Below are 19,533 nucleotides of genomic sequence, written 5' to 3' on the forward strand. Positions count from 1 at the left end.
CATCAACAGACGAATGGATAAAGAAGTTGTGGTACATATATACAATGGAATATTACTCAGCCATAAAAAGGAACGAAATTGAGTCATTTGTTGAGACATGGATGGATCTAGAGACTGTCATACAGAGTGAAGTAAGTCAGAAAGAGAAAAACAAATATCGTATATTAATGCATGTATGCGGAACCTAGAAAAATGGTACAGATGAGCCAGTTTGCAGGGCAGAAGTTGAGACACAAATGTAGAGAATGGTCATATGGGCACCAAGGGGGGAAAACTGCGGTGAGGTGGGGATGGTGGTGTGCTGGATTGGGCAATTGGGATTGACATGTATACACTGATGTGTATGAAACTGATGCCTAATAAGAACCTGCAGTATAAAAAAACAAACAAAACAACTAATACTAAACTTTCATTGGGTTATTTGTATGGAAATATGTTAATATAAATGTTTCAGACATTACATGAAATTTCTAAAAATCTTATATTTGTATTTGTATGGAAATATGTATGGAAATATGTTAATATAAATGTTTCAGACATTACATGAAATTTCTAAAAATCTTATATGTTCTGGTATAATGTTATAAGTAATAATCCTAGTTATTACTTTAAAATGTATATCTCAGAAATAACTAATTTTCTTGTCAACTGCATTATTATGAACTTTCATCAAATCTTTAACCGTGGTCATTTTTAAGTCTTTTGTCATTTACAGACAGTTCTGGGTGTACTCTGATGATTTTGCAAATATGTTCCTATAAAAGGGTTTCATCTTCAAGAAATTCATGGAAAAGACTCTGACAAGTACAGGTTTCTGGTAACTGACTGTACTGCTGAACTGAATGAATAAGCATTTTCAGAACTCTAATGAAAAACTGATGAACTCATAAAAGTGCTAACAAAAGATCAAGATGAAAAAAAAATTAATTACATGGGACTGAGTGAACTGATGAGGATGAGTATAATTTTTGTGACTTTCTGTCTGAATTAAAAAAAAAAAAAAAAAAAAAATCCCACAAGGACTCAGAGGCAAAGAATATACAAATCAATTTTCACTGCAAAGTAAAGGAGCTGTTACAGTGGAGGATTACTGGACTGAATGTCAATATTATGACATAGTATGAGTGTGTTTCATGTTTGGTAATTGCAATCATTGTTGCTTTTGTTGTGGTCATCCATGTACAATGCTTGGTGTCAGTCTATTTATGTCTTGTAAAAATAAAATACAGTGTGTGTGTGTGTGTGAATAAAAAAAAAAAAAAAAAAAAAAAAAAAAAAAAAAGTTGCAAAACAGTATAGTTTTGCAGTATATAGTATGACCTCACTTTTGTAAAAAAAAATAAACTGACAGAAAAATATTTGAAAGACATAAAAAGTGGTAATAGTGGGTATCTCCTGAAAGATGGGTAGTTTCCTTTCTTTCGTTTTTTCTTTGCTTGTTTTCAAATTATTTTCAAAATTCTCCAATGAATATGTATCAATTTTAAATTAATAAAAGATTATGAATGAGTTTGAAAAATGCCTAAGGGAATAAAACATTTCTTCTTTTTTTTCTCTTCCCTATGGGAAAGAACAATCTGAACACAGATCGAAATATAAAACTTGGCTTTTGTGATCAAAGTCAAAGTCATTACAATGAATGTTGAAATTTTATTGGCAATTTATCTTGCTGGGAGGTAATGACATCCAGAGTTAAATACTACGTAATATTTTACCAATGGTATTAAGTCTTTTCAATGGTTTAGTAACTCCAATGTGGTAATGCAAGAAGCAATTTTTCCCCCGTGTGTAAATAAGTTTTATAATATTGAAAACTGTTAGACTAACATATTTATGAGGTGTTATTAACAAAGGAAAATAGTGGCTGAAATATCCGAACTAACAACATGGAGACACCAGATATTTTGAGTGGGAGATTCTTATAGATTAAAATGGATTATCGGGGCCATGGCTAGATGGTGAAGGGTCTTGTACAGCTTGCTAAGGATGTGGATTTTTTTCTGAAAAGATGAGAACCTAGCTGTATTTCTGAATGAATAGTCAAGGTGCGCATAGAGGATGATTAGAGGGAGTAAATATTAAAAAGAGTATACCTAGGGCATTTATAATTTCTTAAGGAATTTCTCCTAACGATAGAAAGGGCAAACATGTAAGCTATTTAAGCCAGCTTCAATTTTTTTTTCCAGAAAAAGATGTATGATACATAAATATAGAACCCATAACAATTGCTATGTAAACTACTATACTAAACATAGTTAGGGATATGCTTAATGTTGCATTTTATTGTTTGACTAAATATTAACTAATAAGAAATTACGTTAAACTGGAACTTCCTTTTTCCTTATAAATACTCTATTAGGCAAACCAGGCAGGGCTTGGATGTTCATTATAAGACAGCACATGCTGACATTCCAAATTCTCCTAAATGGATTTCGCTTAATATGTTAGATCTATAAATCTGCTTAATCATTTCTCAGAGCTTGATATTCCTTAGAAAAAGGATTGTTAAATACCTGCAAAGCTGACCCATACTCTGAGAGCTATCAGTTTCTCCTAGTGAGAGCTAGTCCTCAGTTTCCTGTGGTTGGGAGTGACATAGTGAGAAAACGCGACAGATGAGATCCCAGTAGTCAGATGTAACTGGAAAAGTACACTTGGATTCAGGTTCATGTTAGTCTGGCTCTCTTTTAGAGAATATAGTTGAGCTCACACAATTCAAGGGCTTATCTGAAATTTAACTTGAATAAATACAAAAGAGCAGCCCCATTAGAGTCGTCCAGTAGAGCTGGATCATTTTAACTCAAGGTCAAAATAAACTTTATTGTTGTATTTATTAAGAGCAAGCTTGTTTAGATGAGGTGTTTTTTCTTCTTTCGTACCTTACCTTGCACAGAACTTTAATATTAGGAAACCTGAAACACAGTCTAGAGAATTCAGGACCATCTCAGTTCAGGTTGCCATGACATTTTCTGTAACCGAGCCCCGTACCTCTTCTTGCAAACTGAAATAACACTGACGATGTAAAAATTATGCCCATAATGAATAAGTTATTACAAAAATTTAATCAACATGATGTTTTCATTTTCCTGTTCTGGGACAATAAAACTAAACACTATTACAAAGTGGTAAAAAAAATTTTTTTAAGTAAAGACATTTGTGACTTTATTGCCTGTTTCTCAGGTTGCAACTGAATGCAGGTGTTTTCGTTTAGTTGAAGGATATGGAAAGCACCACTGATGATCTTTACTGTGGCAGCACAAACCTGCTGCTTTGATGACGTGATTCTCCTTTGTATCCATGTTAAGAGAAACTGGTGTGGTCTCTGTAATGTTTTCTTTTCCTGCAAATACTGTGGCTCATAAAAAACAGTTTGACTCCTTATAGCTTTTCCTCCGTATGCTTCCTTTTATATAACAACTTAGTTTAAAAAATTTGACATTTCAGTAATTTTCAACAAAAATGCTTAATTTTCCTAGATTTTTCTTTTAGTTTCAGAGAACAATAACTTTATAGTCTCAGTATGATGCTGGTCTTTATAAAGCTCAAGAGACAAAACCAGACACTTGTGCATGCTGCAACTCCTTGTTTTTATTCCAGAAATAACCTTTGTAACTATTGGCAGTACAGGTCTTCCCTCCCTCCCCCCTTTGGCTGGGGATGGCGGAGGGGGCAGGAAGGTTGTTGGAATATATGCTCAGAAGTTTTCAGATATAAAGATTTAGAAATATTAACTAGTGACTTCAATGAGATTTTAAGTTTAAAATCAGTAATTACAAAATCCACAGATTCTATGCCTCCAGAGGGCTGGGTAGCTTCCTTTGGATTTTTTTTGGCATAAAAAGAGAACACACTAATAATTAAATAATATGCAAGTAATTTTATTATATCTTCTAAGGGTGCATTTAAAACATTGTGTGTTTAAATTATAGACAGAACATAAGATTTGGTAGTTTTCTACGGCATGCCCAAACAGAGATGCTAAGGTATGCTCCTCACAGTTTGGACAGGCTCTAGTCTTATTAAGTTTGAATAGTCACAGTTTTGTCATAGTGTTGCTAGAACAGCAGCACAAAGATAAAAACAGCCGAAACAGCTTTGGTAGAGGAAAGTCTACCTACCACAGCTCCCAACCTGGCTCCTTTCTAGGCTTCCTGCTTTCCTAACCTCAATTCTTTATTCTTTTCAGATGAAAACAAGCTGACCCCTGCTAAGCATCTTCTTATAACAAGGTTCATGACAAATGCTATCTTTATAAAAGATTCCACAGTTGAAATGTGAAATGAGATTTTAGGGGCCCCTGCAGGATCCTGTGTTCTAGCATTGAAAATCTCTTGTGAGAAAAGCATTAAGAGGGACTTCCCTGGTGGTCCAGTGGGTAAGACTCCATGCTCCCAAGGCGGGGGGCCTGGGTTCGATCCCTGGTCGGGGGTACTAAGTTCCGCATGCCGCAACTAAGATCCGGTGCAGCCAAATTAAATAAATAAATAAATATTTTTAAAAAAAGAAAGAAAAGAAAAACATTAAGACTATTTTCTTCAATTGATTGATCAATTCATTCATTCATTCTGCATCAACAAATATTCATTGAGCATTTGTTATGTGCAAAGTAATATGAGTGATTCAAGAACGTGGAAAGTATAGTCTCTGAGGAATTTGCAGTCTTGAAGAAGCGTATAAGGTGTATTCACCAACAGTCTGCCTGTCAGAACTGGATTATTTATCTGACTCTTTCATTATACAGATGAGGGAATTATAGCAGAGAGGTGAAATGACCTGCCCAAACCACACCGCAAGACCACTGGCTGTGGAGAAAGCCACTTACCCATCACTCACTGATAATCTTGGACAAATTACTTAACCCACTGAGCTAAGCCAGACCTCAAAAGGCTGATCTGGGTTGAAAGGCTGGTGAGAAGGGGAACACAGACTTCCTTCAGGACTGCTTTCACTCACGTTTACTGTGTGACCCGGAAGCAGGAAGTGTGAAGCGTATGTACAAGATAAGGATGAAAGTGAGCTGATGCAGCTTCTCCATGCCTCCCTAGTTCCTCAGACCCTTGGCCAAAGTTCAGTGGTCAGTGCTGTCCCCAGGGAGTGAAAAAAACCTGCCAGGTCAAGGACTCCAGAGCCACCGGCCCATGGCCTTTCACACACAGACTGCCACAGTTAGACACTTCCGTGTTCCATTTCTTATTGCTATTGGGGGCCTAGCATGGGCCAGCCTTGGCTTCTATACCTGCTAAACTTACTTATCAGTTCCCTTACCTATGATATGTAACAGTATATATACTCTGTAGGCTTACTCTAAGCCTTAGGCAAGATGGACTATGTAAAGTGCCTAGCATGGTGCCTGACCCACAGAAGGTGCTTCATAGATGGCCTTCTTAGTTGAGGAACTGACAGTAGGATTCAAGTTTCCTGACTCACCTAATATTCTTTTTAATACACAAATGGCAACTGCCATTTAGTGGGTATTTGCTTTGTGCCAATAGAATGATACACTAAAGGGAGAGAGAAAACTGTGATTATCTGCAGAAAGCATTGCATATATAAAAATCCTAAGAAATCTATTTAAATTTATTATCCCATGAGTTTATCAAAGTGACCGGGTTTATAATGAATTTACCATAATTAGGGGCTTTCTTTATCCTGGTAACCACCAGCTCAATAACGTAATAAAAAGGAAAGAAATTCCATTCAAAAAAAAAAAAAAGAGGGGATGGATAAACTTAACAGAATTGCCCATGACAGTTATAAAGAAAATTATAAAGACTTATGAGCTATATGTAAATAAAACTATAAAGGTGTATTAGAATATATAAAACAAGATGAACAAATTGAGATATATACTGTTATCATATAGGAAAACAAATTTCACCAAGTAAAATTTACTATTTGTTTAATATTAAAATTCTAACTGTTAATATTAAAATTCTAACTGTTAATATTAAATTTCTAACAAAGAAACCACAAGTTATGATGCTGATCTAGTTCCCAGGAAATCCTAAAACAAAGTATATTAATTAAATGATCAAAATACAGAAGTGTGGGACATATAGAAATAAATGTAATGTATTATATAACTATCATAAAATTAAGGAAAATAATATTTATTTAATAACTGCCTAATTCTATTTAATAATTGCCTAATTATACTCTAATAATTGCCAGGGTAACTGGCAAACAAACACAAAACAAAACAAAAAGTGATTTAGATCAGCTCTTATACCACGTTACCAGAGTAAGCCCCTAGTGGATTAAAGAGTAAATATTTGCTTTAATTCTTAGCAAAGCTATGAGGAAAAAAAAAAAAATCAAATATTAATGAAATCTTTAGAGGGATAGTATCTTTGAAACGCTTAGGGCAGTAATGAAAATCACAAAGGAAAAAATAAATAGCTCAAAAACATCAAGTAAAAAAATGGTTGTCATAAACAACTAACAAAATTAAAAGAAGGGAAACATAATTGGGAAACATTTGTATTGATCATGGTAGAAAAGTAGTATATATAATATGTAAAGAACTTACTCAAATTTTCAAAAATGTTAAAACCTCAAGAGATAAATGATCAAAGGATATAAACATACAATTCACTTATGAAGAAATACAATTAAATTATATACATTAATCAGTTCTTGGAAGGATATTTATAATAGCAAAATACTGGAAACAAACAAAAAATGCCCAATATAATTACACTATATCAATTCAGTAGACTATTATATAGCCATTAGAATTGTAATTATGAAAACTGAAAAAATGTTATTATTTAATGGTGGAAGGGAGCCAAATAATAATTCTACTTATTATGCACATCAAAAAAGGCAAAAATGAATATCACTATTGACAAAGAATAGTGGAATCATGGATAATATTTTTTCTGTAAATAAGATTGGGAAGGAAGCAGGAAACCCCGATATTACCAGTTGAACAATACTAGTTATTAAACAGACTGTAATATTGATTGTATTTTTCAACATACAGATGAAAGCAAAGAGTTAGAAGAAACCAGAAATATTAGTGTCAGCTGGTAAGTTATTAAGTTTCCTAGAGTAAGGATCTTTAACCCTCCAGAACCTTACAGAGAGCACTCATTTCCCAAAGGCACTAGAGAATGCAAGCACACACCTTGAGAACTGAGTGTGTGATTTTGCCACACCTTTGTCTGTGGAGACTTGTTCTGGGCTGTTGGTACCATGTTTGTCTTCTTCCTTCCTGATGCTTTATTTTTACCATAATACTTTCTTTAAATGTTTGCCTGGATTTAGACAAATGTCTCCTTTTACATGTAAATTTCTTTTCTGTAATTTCTAATATATTTCTATTTACTTTTATGGTCCTTGATCTTCTCTTTCACTGCCTCCCATGTATAAGGCATAATTTAGATTAGGAGTTAATAACTCAGAATAACAGACATGGATTTGAATCCTGACTCGTTATGTGACTTCGAGCAAATTATTTATTTGTAGGACTTGGATACTTTTATCTATAAGATGGAAATAATAATACTTCATAGGGTAATTATGAGGTTTAAACTAAAGGAGATAATTCACGTAATGTACTTGGTGTGGTATCTACTTGTAACACTGTAAACTCCAAGGTAATGACATAAATATGGTACTTGAAACACTATTCAAAATTTTAACTATAAAGAAAAAAATTAAAACTCACAACCTTAAAATGGTTCTATTTCTTTCTATACATTAGATAGATCAAATTTCCTTATAAGAGAGTCATGGCTTAATTGAAAAAAAGGAATTTCCCTTATTCTTCTGTCCTGTGTTTGCCTTCTTAAAGATGCCTTGAATCCTTTATGGACTGGAGTCATATATAAATAAATAGATATACCAAGTTTCCTTAATCACAACACCTAACTGAAATCTTTTATTTACTAAAACTGGAGAGGAGACAAAGAGAAAAATGCATTTATTCAATCCTGGCTTTGTGAGTTTAATAGTCTAACCTCCTCATTTCACTACTGAAGGCTGTGGAATGATCAAAATCAAAATACAGAACTGTTTGATATAGTTCATATTTAAACTTTTGAAATGAAAATGAATCTCAGTTGAAAAGTTCAGGTAGGGAGGAAGGAGCATTTTAAAGGAATTAAAATGTGGTGGCTCAGATTAAAAGTAACTGGTTGGCAGAAAATCAAGGCTTTGCATGTTGTGTCTTAGGCAGTGTCAGTGACTGGAGTGTAGGTTTTCTGTATATGTGTTTTTTAGCACTCCTTGAAATCAATAAGTGTAAAACGAGCATTACTTGGACTTTATTTGAATTTATTTGAATTTCAACAGTTACCAACAGATGTGCTTAGAATGAATAGGCCCTGATTCCCCAATAGCACAGTAATTCAAATCTATTTTAGACTCTGAAATGAGAGCTGTCTCCAGGAAGACAGCTCTGAACCTTTTTTCCAGCTGCAGAAATAACTCCTCTTGTTGCCCCTCTGACCTACACCAAGGGAAGCCGCTTGAAAAGATGTTCTTTTGCCAACAATCGTTTTACCATTGTAATCCACAAATGGAAAAATAAACTGATGGCTCCTCTTCAGAAAACCTATCCTCACATCCCCCAGAACCAGGCAGATAAATAAAGAAAACCATAGAGTTCTTTTAATTCCTTTCTCATTTTCCAAAATGATAGATATTTTTGTTACCTTAGAAAATGGGCCTTATTGACTAACAAGTCACTGTTAATCTTCTCCAAAATAAGTTAATTCATCCAAGGTTCTAGGACTTCCCCCAACCCCAAATTCCTTGGAACTTTGCTCCATTGGTTAATTCCCACTTGCCTAAACCAGTGTGATCTCCCTCCCAATGGTTCCCACCCCTCACTTTAATATGAACAAGCCCCTCTCACTGGCAAGTAAAAACCTCTACCCTGAATTCTATTCTAGCTGTTCCCCTATCTTATTTCTTCTCTTTGCACCCAAGCTTCCAGAGATGACAAATCCCTATTGATTCAAATGGAAACTCTGACTTTGCTCTCAGACATAGTAATGACTTTATTGGGTGCCTCTCTGTGCCAGACACTCTTATAGGCCTTAACATTTTTTTTTCTTGATTAAAAAATACATGAATAATTCATGCTCATTATAACAAATCAAACAATACAGAAACAGATAAAGACAGCAATACAGAAACAGATAAAGAACATCTCCCCTGCCCATGCTCCACATCTTATTTAATTGTTGCAACCACCATGAGAAATAAGAATTATAGACCATATTTTATAGATGAGAGAGTTGAGGCTGAGAAAGGCTCAGAGTGTACCCTGCAGTGTTTAACAGGAAGAGCTTTGGAGTCTGATTATCTGGGTTCATTTCTTGACTTTGCGATTTTCTATGTGTCCACGAGCAAATTACTTATTATTTCTGTGCCTCAGTTTTCCTACCTGCTAGTTCATAGGGTGCAGTGAGGATGTAATGTGCTAAAACATAAAAATATTGCTGTTTCTAAAGAAAAAAAGATCAAAAAGAGAAATTATTTTAAAATGACAGCTAAGAAGAAAATACTAAGAATTAGAGCAAAACTCTGTTCACCATTCTGCTACTAATGTAGAGCCTGAGTTTTTAAAGATGCTGGAAATTTCTGACCCCAAACTATGCTCATACTGCAATGATGACACCATCAATGCACTTTGTTTTTTAAGATCACACTATTTTTTAAAAGATCCAATAATATTATTTTGATTTTTCATGATTAACTAAATTTTATTCATTTGCTACAGTATCAATTTCATTATTTTTAATAATTAATTTTATCTCAATTAGGCTAGAATGATAATGTATGTTTAACATTTAGACATTATAAACATTTTACATAGTGTTTTGACCTATATTCTGAATTTTTGTGATGGCTCTGTGTATCCCTGGCTGATTTGGTCACCCCTGTCACCTGGCTGTACCCCCACCCTACACAGACCTCAGCCTCTTAACAGTTTCATTAGGCACAATAAAGTATATTTGCTCTCTATGAGTGCTGTAGTGGTAGAAAATGATTAAATCATAATTATTAACTTTCCCAGAGTAACTCATTACCCACACCCTGGTAACTCAAATATTTTCTCCCTACTTCTATATTTATATGCTATTTCTAAGAGGCAATAGAGATGACTGCAGCTATAAAGCTGCTTGGTTAATCACTCAAAGCTTCTTTTTTTACCATTTCCTTTGCAAACACAGCTTAATGGTCTTTCTATGGGAAACAAAGGAAATTAACAATGTGTACATCTCCTTCTCTTGTCTACCAACATTCTTTTGAGTCTTACATACGGAGGCCCTCAGCTTTCTAAACTGGGTGGCCTAGCCCAAAGAACAATATTTCTGTATGCTAAGTCACTAAACAAACACACTTGTTTAAAGAATTTAGGTCAAGAATGAGAGATTCCTTTCAAAACAAGTAAGAACCGAACAATATTTGAGGAGTCAAAGAAAAATAAGACTATACAATTCACAGGCTCTCTTCATTCATCTTATATTAAGTTTATCTTTTAAAACATCATGCTGTTTCTGTTTCCCAGAGAATTTAAACACTTCACAATTCTGTGATGTGCGGATTTGTGGCTAAACTGTACTCTTCCCCAAAAGCCATCTTCTTTCTTTACTCATATTTCTTCTTTTCTTCCCTTTTTCTTTCTCTTTCTCTCCCTCCCCCTTCCCTCTTTCTGCCTCTGGTTGACTAGATATTTCTGAGATTTTGTAGTAGCTCCCCTTACTCCCCTTAAAACATTTTTTTATAGCCAGAATGTTTCAAGCCCAAAGTTAAAATCATATTTTGTTCTTTTCAGTAGTTTCTCGTCCATACTCTAGGACACAAGCAGAATGAAAGACTCCGAAAGAGAATAACATTTCGCACTGAACTCAAAAAGTATTATCACTACTCACTTTCCAATTTTCAAAAACATATACATTCCTTGTTTTTGATCAGCTAACATATGTGTGATTTTCTTCTGCACACTTTAAGAAAAAAATAGTAAAATACAGGCTCTGTGACATTAAGTAATATCAAATTCTAAAAGTGTTTGCCTTTTGACTAACTAATTTAGCCAAAGGAGGTGGTGTTATATAATTAACTTTAGCCCTAGAATACAGACCCAGCTTTAAATCTCCTGGCATCAGTTTAAATCACCTAATACCCTGCATTCTTGCTATTCTCATGTCATTTCTCCCTCATTTCTCAAGGATTTTAGCTCCTGGCTTATTCTCACTTCTTTCTCATCTTATCTCTCAGTGATTTCAATATACACATAGGTGATCCTTCCCACCCAGGCCTCTTGGTACACTGACCTCCCCTGCAATGACCTCGTCCTCACTATGCCTCATTGGAGCCCAAGTTGGATGGAGGAGTAGGGTTCTAACCAATCCCCTGCAGTCCACTCTCAGACCACTATCTCTCATCCTTCTAGCTCACTCTGGTACTTGAACCCAGGGACCCTTCAATTCCCTGGGTCTTCCAATCCATTGACCAGGCCACCTTTTCACTGCCCCCCATCCCTATATGTCCTTTACTCCTCTAGCTTAGATTCTAAGATCAAGATTATAATCATTCTCTTTCCCTTCTTGCTTCAGCTCTGACTAAATCCAACTCTGCTTACTCATGCTGCACCTGTAAACTGAATGTGGCTGAAGAGAAATTCACAACCATGCCGATGTGCCTCACTTCAAATTCATGATCTTAATGCTGTGTGACAATCATACCATATGTCGTAGTCCAGTCACTCTTTGATTCTCTAGAAAACTATTTCCTACCCCTCTCTCCCCAGATTCCCACTGCCTCATCCTCTCTCCCTCTCACATGAGTTGAATCTTGCTTTCTCCTTTACTGAGAACACTGAAGGAAACAGTAGAGAATTTCATAGACTCCGTCATCACTTCTACCCACCAACCAGCAACTACACCCTCATACTTTGCCTTCTGGTTCCCATAGGTGAACTTGTCATGCTCCTATTAAAGGCTGACTCCTTCTCCCCTACATAGGCACTAGATTCCATCTGCTTTTACCTATTCAAGGACATCCCTCCAATGATTCTCCTTTCTCTCTCCTACATTATTAATTTTTGCTCCCTGCTGAATCATTCGCATCAGCATGCACACATACTTCTTTTTCTCCCATTTTAAAGACGTTTTCTTTGACCCACTCTCCCCACCAGCCACCATCCCATTTCTTTGGAGCAAAACATCAAGAGTCGTATATACTTGCTATTTCCACTTTCTCCCTTATGGATTTTCTCTTAAACCCATTACAGTCAAGCTGTCACCCTACCACTCCTCTAAAACTGTTCTTGTCAAGTGATGACTCCATTTATTTCCCTTTTTGGCAAATTCCTCAAAAGAATTATCAATATTCACTGTCTCCAATTTCCTTCCTCCCATTCCCTTTAAAACCTGTTCTGACCTCCATCACTTTTGTTGTAAAATCCATTGGTCAATTCTCGTTTTACTTGGCCTATCAGCACCACGTCACACAGTTGAACACTTTCCTTTATACATTTGGCTTTCAGCGTACTGCACATTTTCAGATTCCCTCCTACTTCACTGGTCTCTCCTTAGTCTCTTACTGTTTCTTCCTCTTCTCCCTGACCTTGTAATTTTGGAGGCCTCAGGGCTTGGTCTATCGCTGCTCACATCCTTGGTGATTTCAGCAAGCTTTAAATACAGCTTTAAATATCATGTATGCTGATTATTTCCAAATATGTATCCCCATCCCAGACCTTTCCTGTGCTCCAAACTCCTAATACCCACTTGGTATCTCAACTCTGTTGTCCAACAGTCATCTCAAACTTAACATGTCCAAAAGCAAACGTCTAATTTTCCTGCAAAGATCTGCTCTATCATAACCTTCCCTATCTCTGCTTCTGGCAACTCCATCCTATCAGCTGCTCAGGTCAAAATCCACAGAGTCATCCTTGATTTCTTTCCTTCTCTTATACCCCACATCCAATTCACCATGAAATCATGCTGGCTCTACCATCATACTGTAACCACTATCCACCTCCACTGCTACCACCTGGTCTAAGAAATATCATCTTTCACCTGTATTACTTTGATAGACTCCTAAAAGATCTCCCTACATCTACCACTGGCCCCACACAGTCTATTCTTCACCCAGGAGCCAGAGTGATCCATGCAAAACATGAATCAAATTTTGAGTCCTCTGTTCAAGATCCTGTAGTGGTTTCCCATTTCACTACGAATAAAAGCCAAACTTCTTACAATATCATGTAAGATCCTACTTGATCTGGCCTCTCTCATTCACCCTGCTCCAGTCACACTGATCTCCTTTTTAGTCCTTGAACACCCTAAGCATGCTCCTGTCCTAGGGCCTCTGCTTAGCTCTTCTCTCTTCCTAGAATGCTCTTCTTCAGAATATCCACTTAGCTAAATCCCTCATCTTATTTGAATCTTTGCCAAAATTTTATCTTTTCAATGAAGTTTCCTCTGCTTACCCTATTTGAAACGACAATCTGCTCCCCACTCCCTACCCCCAGGACTCTCAATCCCCTTACTCACCTCTACCTATTGTTTCATCCATAGCACTTATCACTTTCTAATATGTTTCGTTTACTTATTATTATTATTATTTATTGTCTTTCTCCTCTGCTAGAAACTCCAAGAGGGAAGAAATCTTTGTTCTGTTTAACAATGTATCCTAAGGGCCTAGAACAGTAGCAGGCATGCTACAGGCACACAATAAATATTTATTGAATGTTTAATAAAAAAAAGAAATAGATTATATGTTCCTTGAAGGTTAGGTAGTATCTGTCTCAAAATCATTTAGCCTCATGCTAACTTTGTAGAAAGATTCTTTTTAAATTCTTGATTCTATTTATTATTTCTATGTCTATTTAGGCCTTTCACTGAATTTCAGTGTTGACGAGTTATACATTTCCTTGAATTCATATATTTCATCCAAGTTTGAAAATGTACCGGCATTGGGACTGACATATACACACTACTATATATAAAATAGATAACTAATAAGAACCTGCTGTATAGCACAGGGAACTCTACTCAATACTCTGTAATGGCCTATATGGGAAAAGAATCTAAAAAAAAAAGTGGATATATATATATATATATAAAACTGACTCACTTTGCTGTACACCTGAAACTAACACAACATTGTAAATCAACTATACTCCAATAAAAATTAAAAAAAAAAAGAAAAGAAAATGTACTGGCACAAGTCTGTCCAACATGTTCTATTTCCTTAAATCACTATTGTGACTGTATTTTTCATTCCAAATATTGTTTATTCTCTCTCCTTTTATTATTAACCTTTGGTTGATACTCTCTATTGTCTTTCATTAATTTCTCCTCTTCTATTCATCATTACCTCTACTTTCTTTGGCTTAACTCTGCTGGTCTTGTACACACTACTCAAGTTACAGTCTATGATGAGTGAGTGATACAGTGCTCACCAATATTTTCAGTTTCCTTCACCTTCCAATCTCAGAGGAGGATTATATTTCCCTGACCCCTTGAAGCTAGGCAAGGCCATCTGACTAGCTCTGGCCAATGACATATGTCACTTTTAATGGAAACATCTGAAAACCTATGCATGGGGAAAGGATGGTTTCTTCAATAAATACTGCTTGGTCAATCAGATAATCATATGGGAGGAAAAATGAATCTTGACTCCCCTCACACCATTCACAAAAAGCAACTCCAAATGGATTGCAGATATAAATGTGAACGATGATAGAAAGGCAAGATTTCTTAAACAGGACACAAAGAGCACTAATTTAAAGGGGAAAATGATAAATTGGAATATATGAAGATTAAAAACTTTTGTTCATTAAAAGGCATCATTAAGATAGTGAAAAAGCAACTCACAGAGGGAGAGGATATATGCAATACACAGATCTGAAAAAGGACTTGTATCTAGCATGTATAATGCATTCCTACAAATCAACATGAAAAATATAGAACACGCAATGGGGAGAAGACTCCGATACTTCACAAAAAGAGAATATCCAAATGGCAAAATCAAAACCACATGAAAAACTTCCCAATTTCTTAGACATTGGGTAAATGCAAATTAAAACCACACGTGTAACACCATCACACATACACCAGAATAATCCGAATAAAAAGGATGGCAGAAGCCACAGAAAGAGACTCTCTGAGACCGAGAGCAGGTGCCTAGAGACTGAGGGGTGAGTATCGGGAATTGAAGGGTGGGCTGCGCGACAGGCTGGTTTGCATGAGTAAGTCTTTGGTTAGGAAAACAGATGCCAACAAACAGCTGGTCAGGCTGCTACCAACATAAGCGTCCCTAATGGGGCCCAGGGGATCCCTCTCCCCCAAACCCGCAACCTCACTACTCCCGACCATGCCCCGGGTGACCTGGACCCACAGCAGCGCCAGAAGCTTCTAGAGGAAAGCAAGATGACGCAGGTGATGGTGGAGACGAGTGAGGGCAACTTGGAGATCAAAGCACTCCCACCGCCCCAGCTTCCGGTGGAGGGGGGAGCACCCCGCCCCCCAGAGCCCCACGGGCTGCGGCTGTACTCCCCAGATCCCAGTCGCTGGGGGTCGCGACCACGGAGCGGCCGAAGCGGGGCGGGAGGAGGTCGTGCCACCCGGGGAGGATGTGGAAGCAGCCTCTGCCTCTGCGGCAGCAGACAGCAGCCTGAAAAATGGCTTTCAGCGTGCAACTGGTGGGGAGAAGGCCCTAGAAGCCTGTGGCCCAGAGCGGTCGGGGTCTGAGCTGATGATGACTGGGGCGAAGGCCACGGAAGCGAAGACTGAAAGGGGCACCATCTTCTCAGAAGCAGTGGACGAGGAGGAGAGGGTTGAAGTGGAGGAGAAGCCAGTGGGTGAAGAAATGGAAGTGGTGGAGGAGCACAGAGGGGTAAACGAGGTGAAGGACGAGGCAAGGCCCCGGCCCAGAATGAGGGTCTCCACCTGAATCCCCTGGAGGCCATCCAGCTGGAACTGTACCCCCTCAGGCTGACCGGGCCTTCCTCCAGTTCAGGCGCAATTTTGGGCGCATGCGTCAACACTACCTACAGTGGAGGAACATCCCGGGCTTCTGAGTCACTACCGTTCGGAACCACCCACAGCTATCTGCCCTGATTAGAGGCAGAGATGCAGAGATGTTCAGGTAAGTAGCGAATTAGGAGGTGAAGGAACTCAGACATCTTAGGATGGGGTGCAAGTTCAAGTTCTTCTTTCGAAGAAACCCATAATTCTTCTTTCGAAGAAACAACTGGACTGTGAAGGAATACGAGGTCAGATCCTCTGGGCACGTGGTGTTTCTTTCCACTCCGATCATATGGCACCCGGGCCATGAACCCCAGGCCTTCCTTCGTAGGAACCAAGACCTCATGTGCAGCTTCTTTGCCTGGTTTTCAGACCACAGCCTTCCAGAGTCTGACAGGATTGCTGAGATTATCAAAGAGGACCTCTGGCCAAGTCCACTGCAATACTACCTATGGGATGAAGGAGCCCATAGGGCTAGACTTCTCCAGACAAGGGAGCCAGTGGAGATACCCAGGCCCTTTGGATTCCAATCTGGTTAACCTTTGCTCTTGGAAATACTCCCACACAGGTCCCCTACCACCTCCTGCCGGACCTAGGCCTTAGCAACTGCAAGGGTGTGCCTTTGGCTGATTTTGTGCTCACCTTTCTGCACCTTCCCTCCACTGGACATTCAGCTCTCCCAGCTTTCAAGATTGAGACCTTCGTGGCTATGCTGCTCCACTTCCCCGTGGCGTGCTGTTGTGCATTAACATCACATGCTGCATGGCGGTAGTTCACACTCTTCTAAGCCAAATAGATGATGCTACAGATGGCACTGCCTTTGTCTGCACCGCTTGGACCCTGTTTGTTCCCAAGGCTTCTGGTCTAGTTACTACCATCTGGATTTCCAGCTATTTTTTTTTTTTTTAAACAATCTTTTTTTTTTTTTTTTTTTTGGCTGTGTTGGGTCTTCGTTTCTGTGCGAGGGCTTTCTCCAGCTGAGGCAAGCGGGGGCCACTCTTCATCGCGGTGCGCGGGCCTCTCACTATCGCGGCCTCTCCTGTTGGGGAGCACAGGCTCCAGACGCGCAGGCTCAGTAGTTGTGGCTCACGGGCCCAGTTGCTCCGCGGCATGTGGGATCCTCCCAGACCAGGGCTCGAACCCGTGTCCCCTGCATTGGCAGGCAGACTCTCAACCACTGCGCCACCAGGGAAGCCCCTCCAGCTATTTTTAAGAGCCCGTTTTACTCATTCTGCTCCGCACATGGCGTGTGGACAATTGCTGGGCATTAATAAAGTCAAGAGAGAGAAGCATTGGGCTGCTTGGTCTCCGGTTTATGCCACTCTGTTGCTCTTCCTGCTTCTCCGATCACCTAATGCTGCCTGCTACTGGCTACACCCACCCCCTTAGGCTGCCGCCTGCTGGATGAACATTTTCTAGACCACTGTCAGCTCCACTTTCTGGTTTTTGGTAAACAAGGATCTTCAGAACTGGTGGTAGACCCTGGCTTCCTGCCATCATACAAAAGACCTTTCTGTTTCTCCCCTAAAAGACCTCAATTCCTCACCATCACTCAGGAACCCTACTGACTGTCAGGCAAGTGGTTGAGGTGACAAGTTAGACCCTATTTGCATGGCAAGGATAATGATGGTGTCCTTGCTAAGTACCAGGCTTTCTCAGCCTCAACCAGTGAAGCCATACAAAAGTTAGGTACTTTTATTTGTCTCCCTTCCTCATCCTGAATATGAAGAAGTGCCAGCAGTGCCAGGGTAGGTGTACAGTTTCTCTTCTATTTCTCATCTCCCTCTCTTTCTCATATCACTTCTATCTCTTTTTAAAAAGTGGTAGCTCAGAAGCATCTGCAGAAGCAGGCTTTTCGGTTTAACTTGGCTCTTTATCATTTCCAGAGGCAGAGAGATGATCCTGTAAAGGAGACTACCAGAGCTCTTAGTCCCTCTCTGCCTTCTTCCCAGCCCTCACCCATCTATAGCAATGCCTAGTTGGTTTAAAGAAAGACATACATGGAATGAATGGATGGAAGAACTAAAGATATTGTGATGGATGCCAGCCTTGAGAAGGAAAACTGAACAGACGGCCAGAGACAGAAATGAGCCAGGGGAAATATGGGCCTAGAATAAACACAGGATTGACTGAGAGCCTGCAAGGAAGGGATACCTTCTCTTGTCAGTGGTGATAGGAGGAGAAGTACTTTTCTCAGGATTGGGATGGGAGAATTGAAGGTGGTTGAAGTGCTAACTATGTTGCCGAAAGATGATTTTTTTTAAAGAAATACAACCAATGCAACTTTGTGTGTTTTATGTAGAAAATTAATACCATGCCCTTAATTTCACTAGTATTTAGTAAAACCTTATTACTTTCTCTGTTTCTGTTTACTGGGAAGATGTGGTTGTATAGATTTTCTTTTGCTTTCAGTTAGGAACATTTGGAAGAATGTTAATTTCTTTCTGGTACAATATGGAGACTTTTTGTGAATATTCACACAGTTTTCAACTCGTTTCTGTTAAAACTGTATCTTTAGAAGTATAATTTGAATAACTTGGTCTTATCAGACTCTGAAGACTTTGGGAACTGTTGTCTTTATGGAAAAATAACCTACAAAAAAATTGTGGCTCTGATTGTCTTGACAATCCACCCTGGTAACAACTTAGTAATTGATGTATCTCTTTTCCTAAATGGCAAAAATACTTGTGAGATTGCTCTGTAAAATTGGAAGTGTACCATTGGCATATTTATCTTTCCTTATATGCACCTTGGTAAAATAAATGCACGTCAGTGTGGAAAAAAAACAAAACTAAACTAAAAGGATGAAAAATAACAAGGGTGGAAAAATACACAGAGAAACCAGAATGCTCATACGCTGCTAGTGGAAGAGTAGCTTAGTACAGATACTTTAGAAAATTGTTTGGCAGTATCTGTACACACCCTCTGATCCAGTTCTGGGAATATACCCAACAGAAATACATGCATTGCATATATTCACAAAGACATGCATAAAAGTGTTTATAACAGCACAATTCTAAGAGCAGGGACTGCCCCAGCATCCATCAACAGTAGGAAAAATAAGTTTTGAAATACTCACACAATGGAATACTATGAGAAATAAAAAAACTGCCTACGTGCAATAATGTGAATGAATCTCACAAACATGAGGTTGGATGAAGGAAGCCGGTCACAAGAGTACATGCTGTGTAATTCCATTTATATATGAATTTTAAGAACAGGTAAAACTAGTCTATAGTGGTAGAAGTTGGAATAGTGGTTACTACCAAGAACAGTGAAGAGTCTGAGATTTTACCCTGCTTACAAACTATTATGTTCCCTGCCTAGTTAACAGCTGCTGAGTCAAGAGACAAAGAACCTTACAACTCAATAGCCAGTGTCAGTATTGCAGCAGCTTCTTGAGCCCTACTTCCTAATTATGCAACATGAAGAAAGTCAGGTGACACCTGCACACACGCTGGGTTGCATTACAGGAGAGGAACCCTGAGTTTGGGTAACCTCAGTTTTATAATGGGAAGTAAACATGCCTACCCTTTGCTTT

At 38.3% G+C, this 19,533-nt stretch overlaps 2 protein-coding genes across 2 annotated transcripts in view; one reads left to right on the top strand and one right to left on the bottom strand.

Annotated features, from left to right (window-relative positions):
• TSPYL6 (TSPY like 6) overlaps positions 1-16,531 on the top strand; it is a 47,562-nt gene extending 31,031 nt beyond the window's left edge. The window contains 3 exon segments of the mRNA XM_036873732.1: positions 15,462-15,895; positions 15,898-15,939; positions 15,942-16,531. Coding sequence (XP_036729627.1) covers positions 15,462-15,895; positions 15,898-15,939; positions 15,942-16,531 — 1,066 coding nt within the window.
• The window catches only part of ACYP2 (acylphosphatase 2), a 176,420-nt gene that overhangs the window by 33,774 nt on the left and 123,113 nt on the right, over positions 1-19,533 (bottom strand). The window lies entirely within an intron of this gene.

Source organism: Balaenoptera musculus, chromosome 13 (assembly GCF_009873245.2).
Source record: "Balaenoptera musculus isolate JJ_BM4_2016_0621 chromosome 13, mBalMus1.pri.v3, whole genome shotgun sequence".
In the NCBI taxonomy this organism is placed as follows: Eukaryota; Metazoa; Chordata; class Mammalia; order Artiodactyla; family Balaenopteridae; genus Balaenoptera; species Balaenoptera musculus.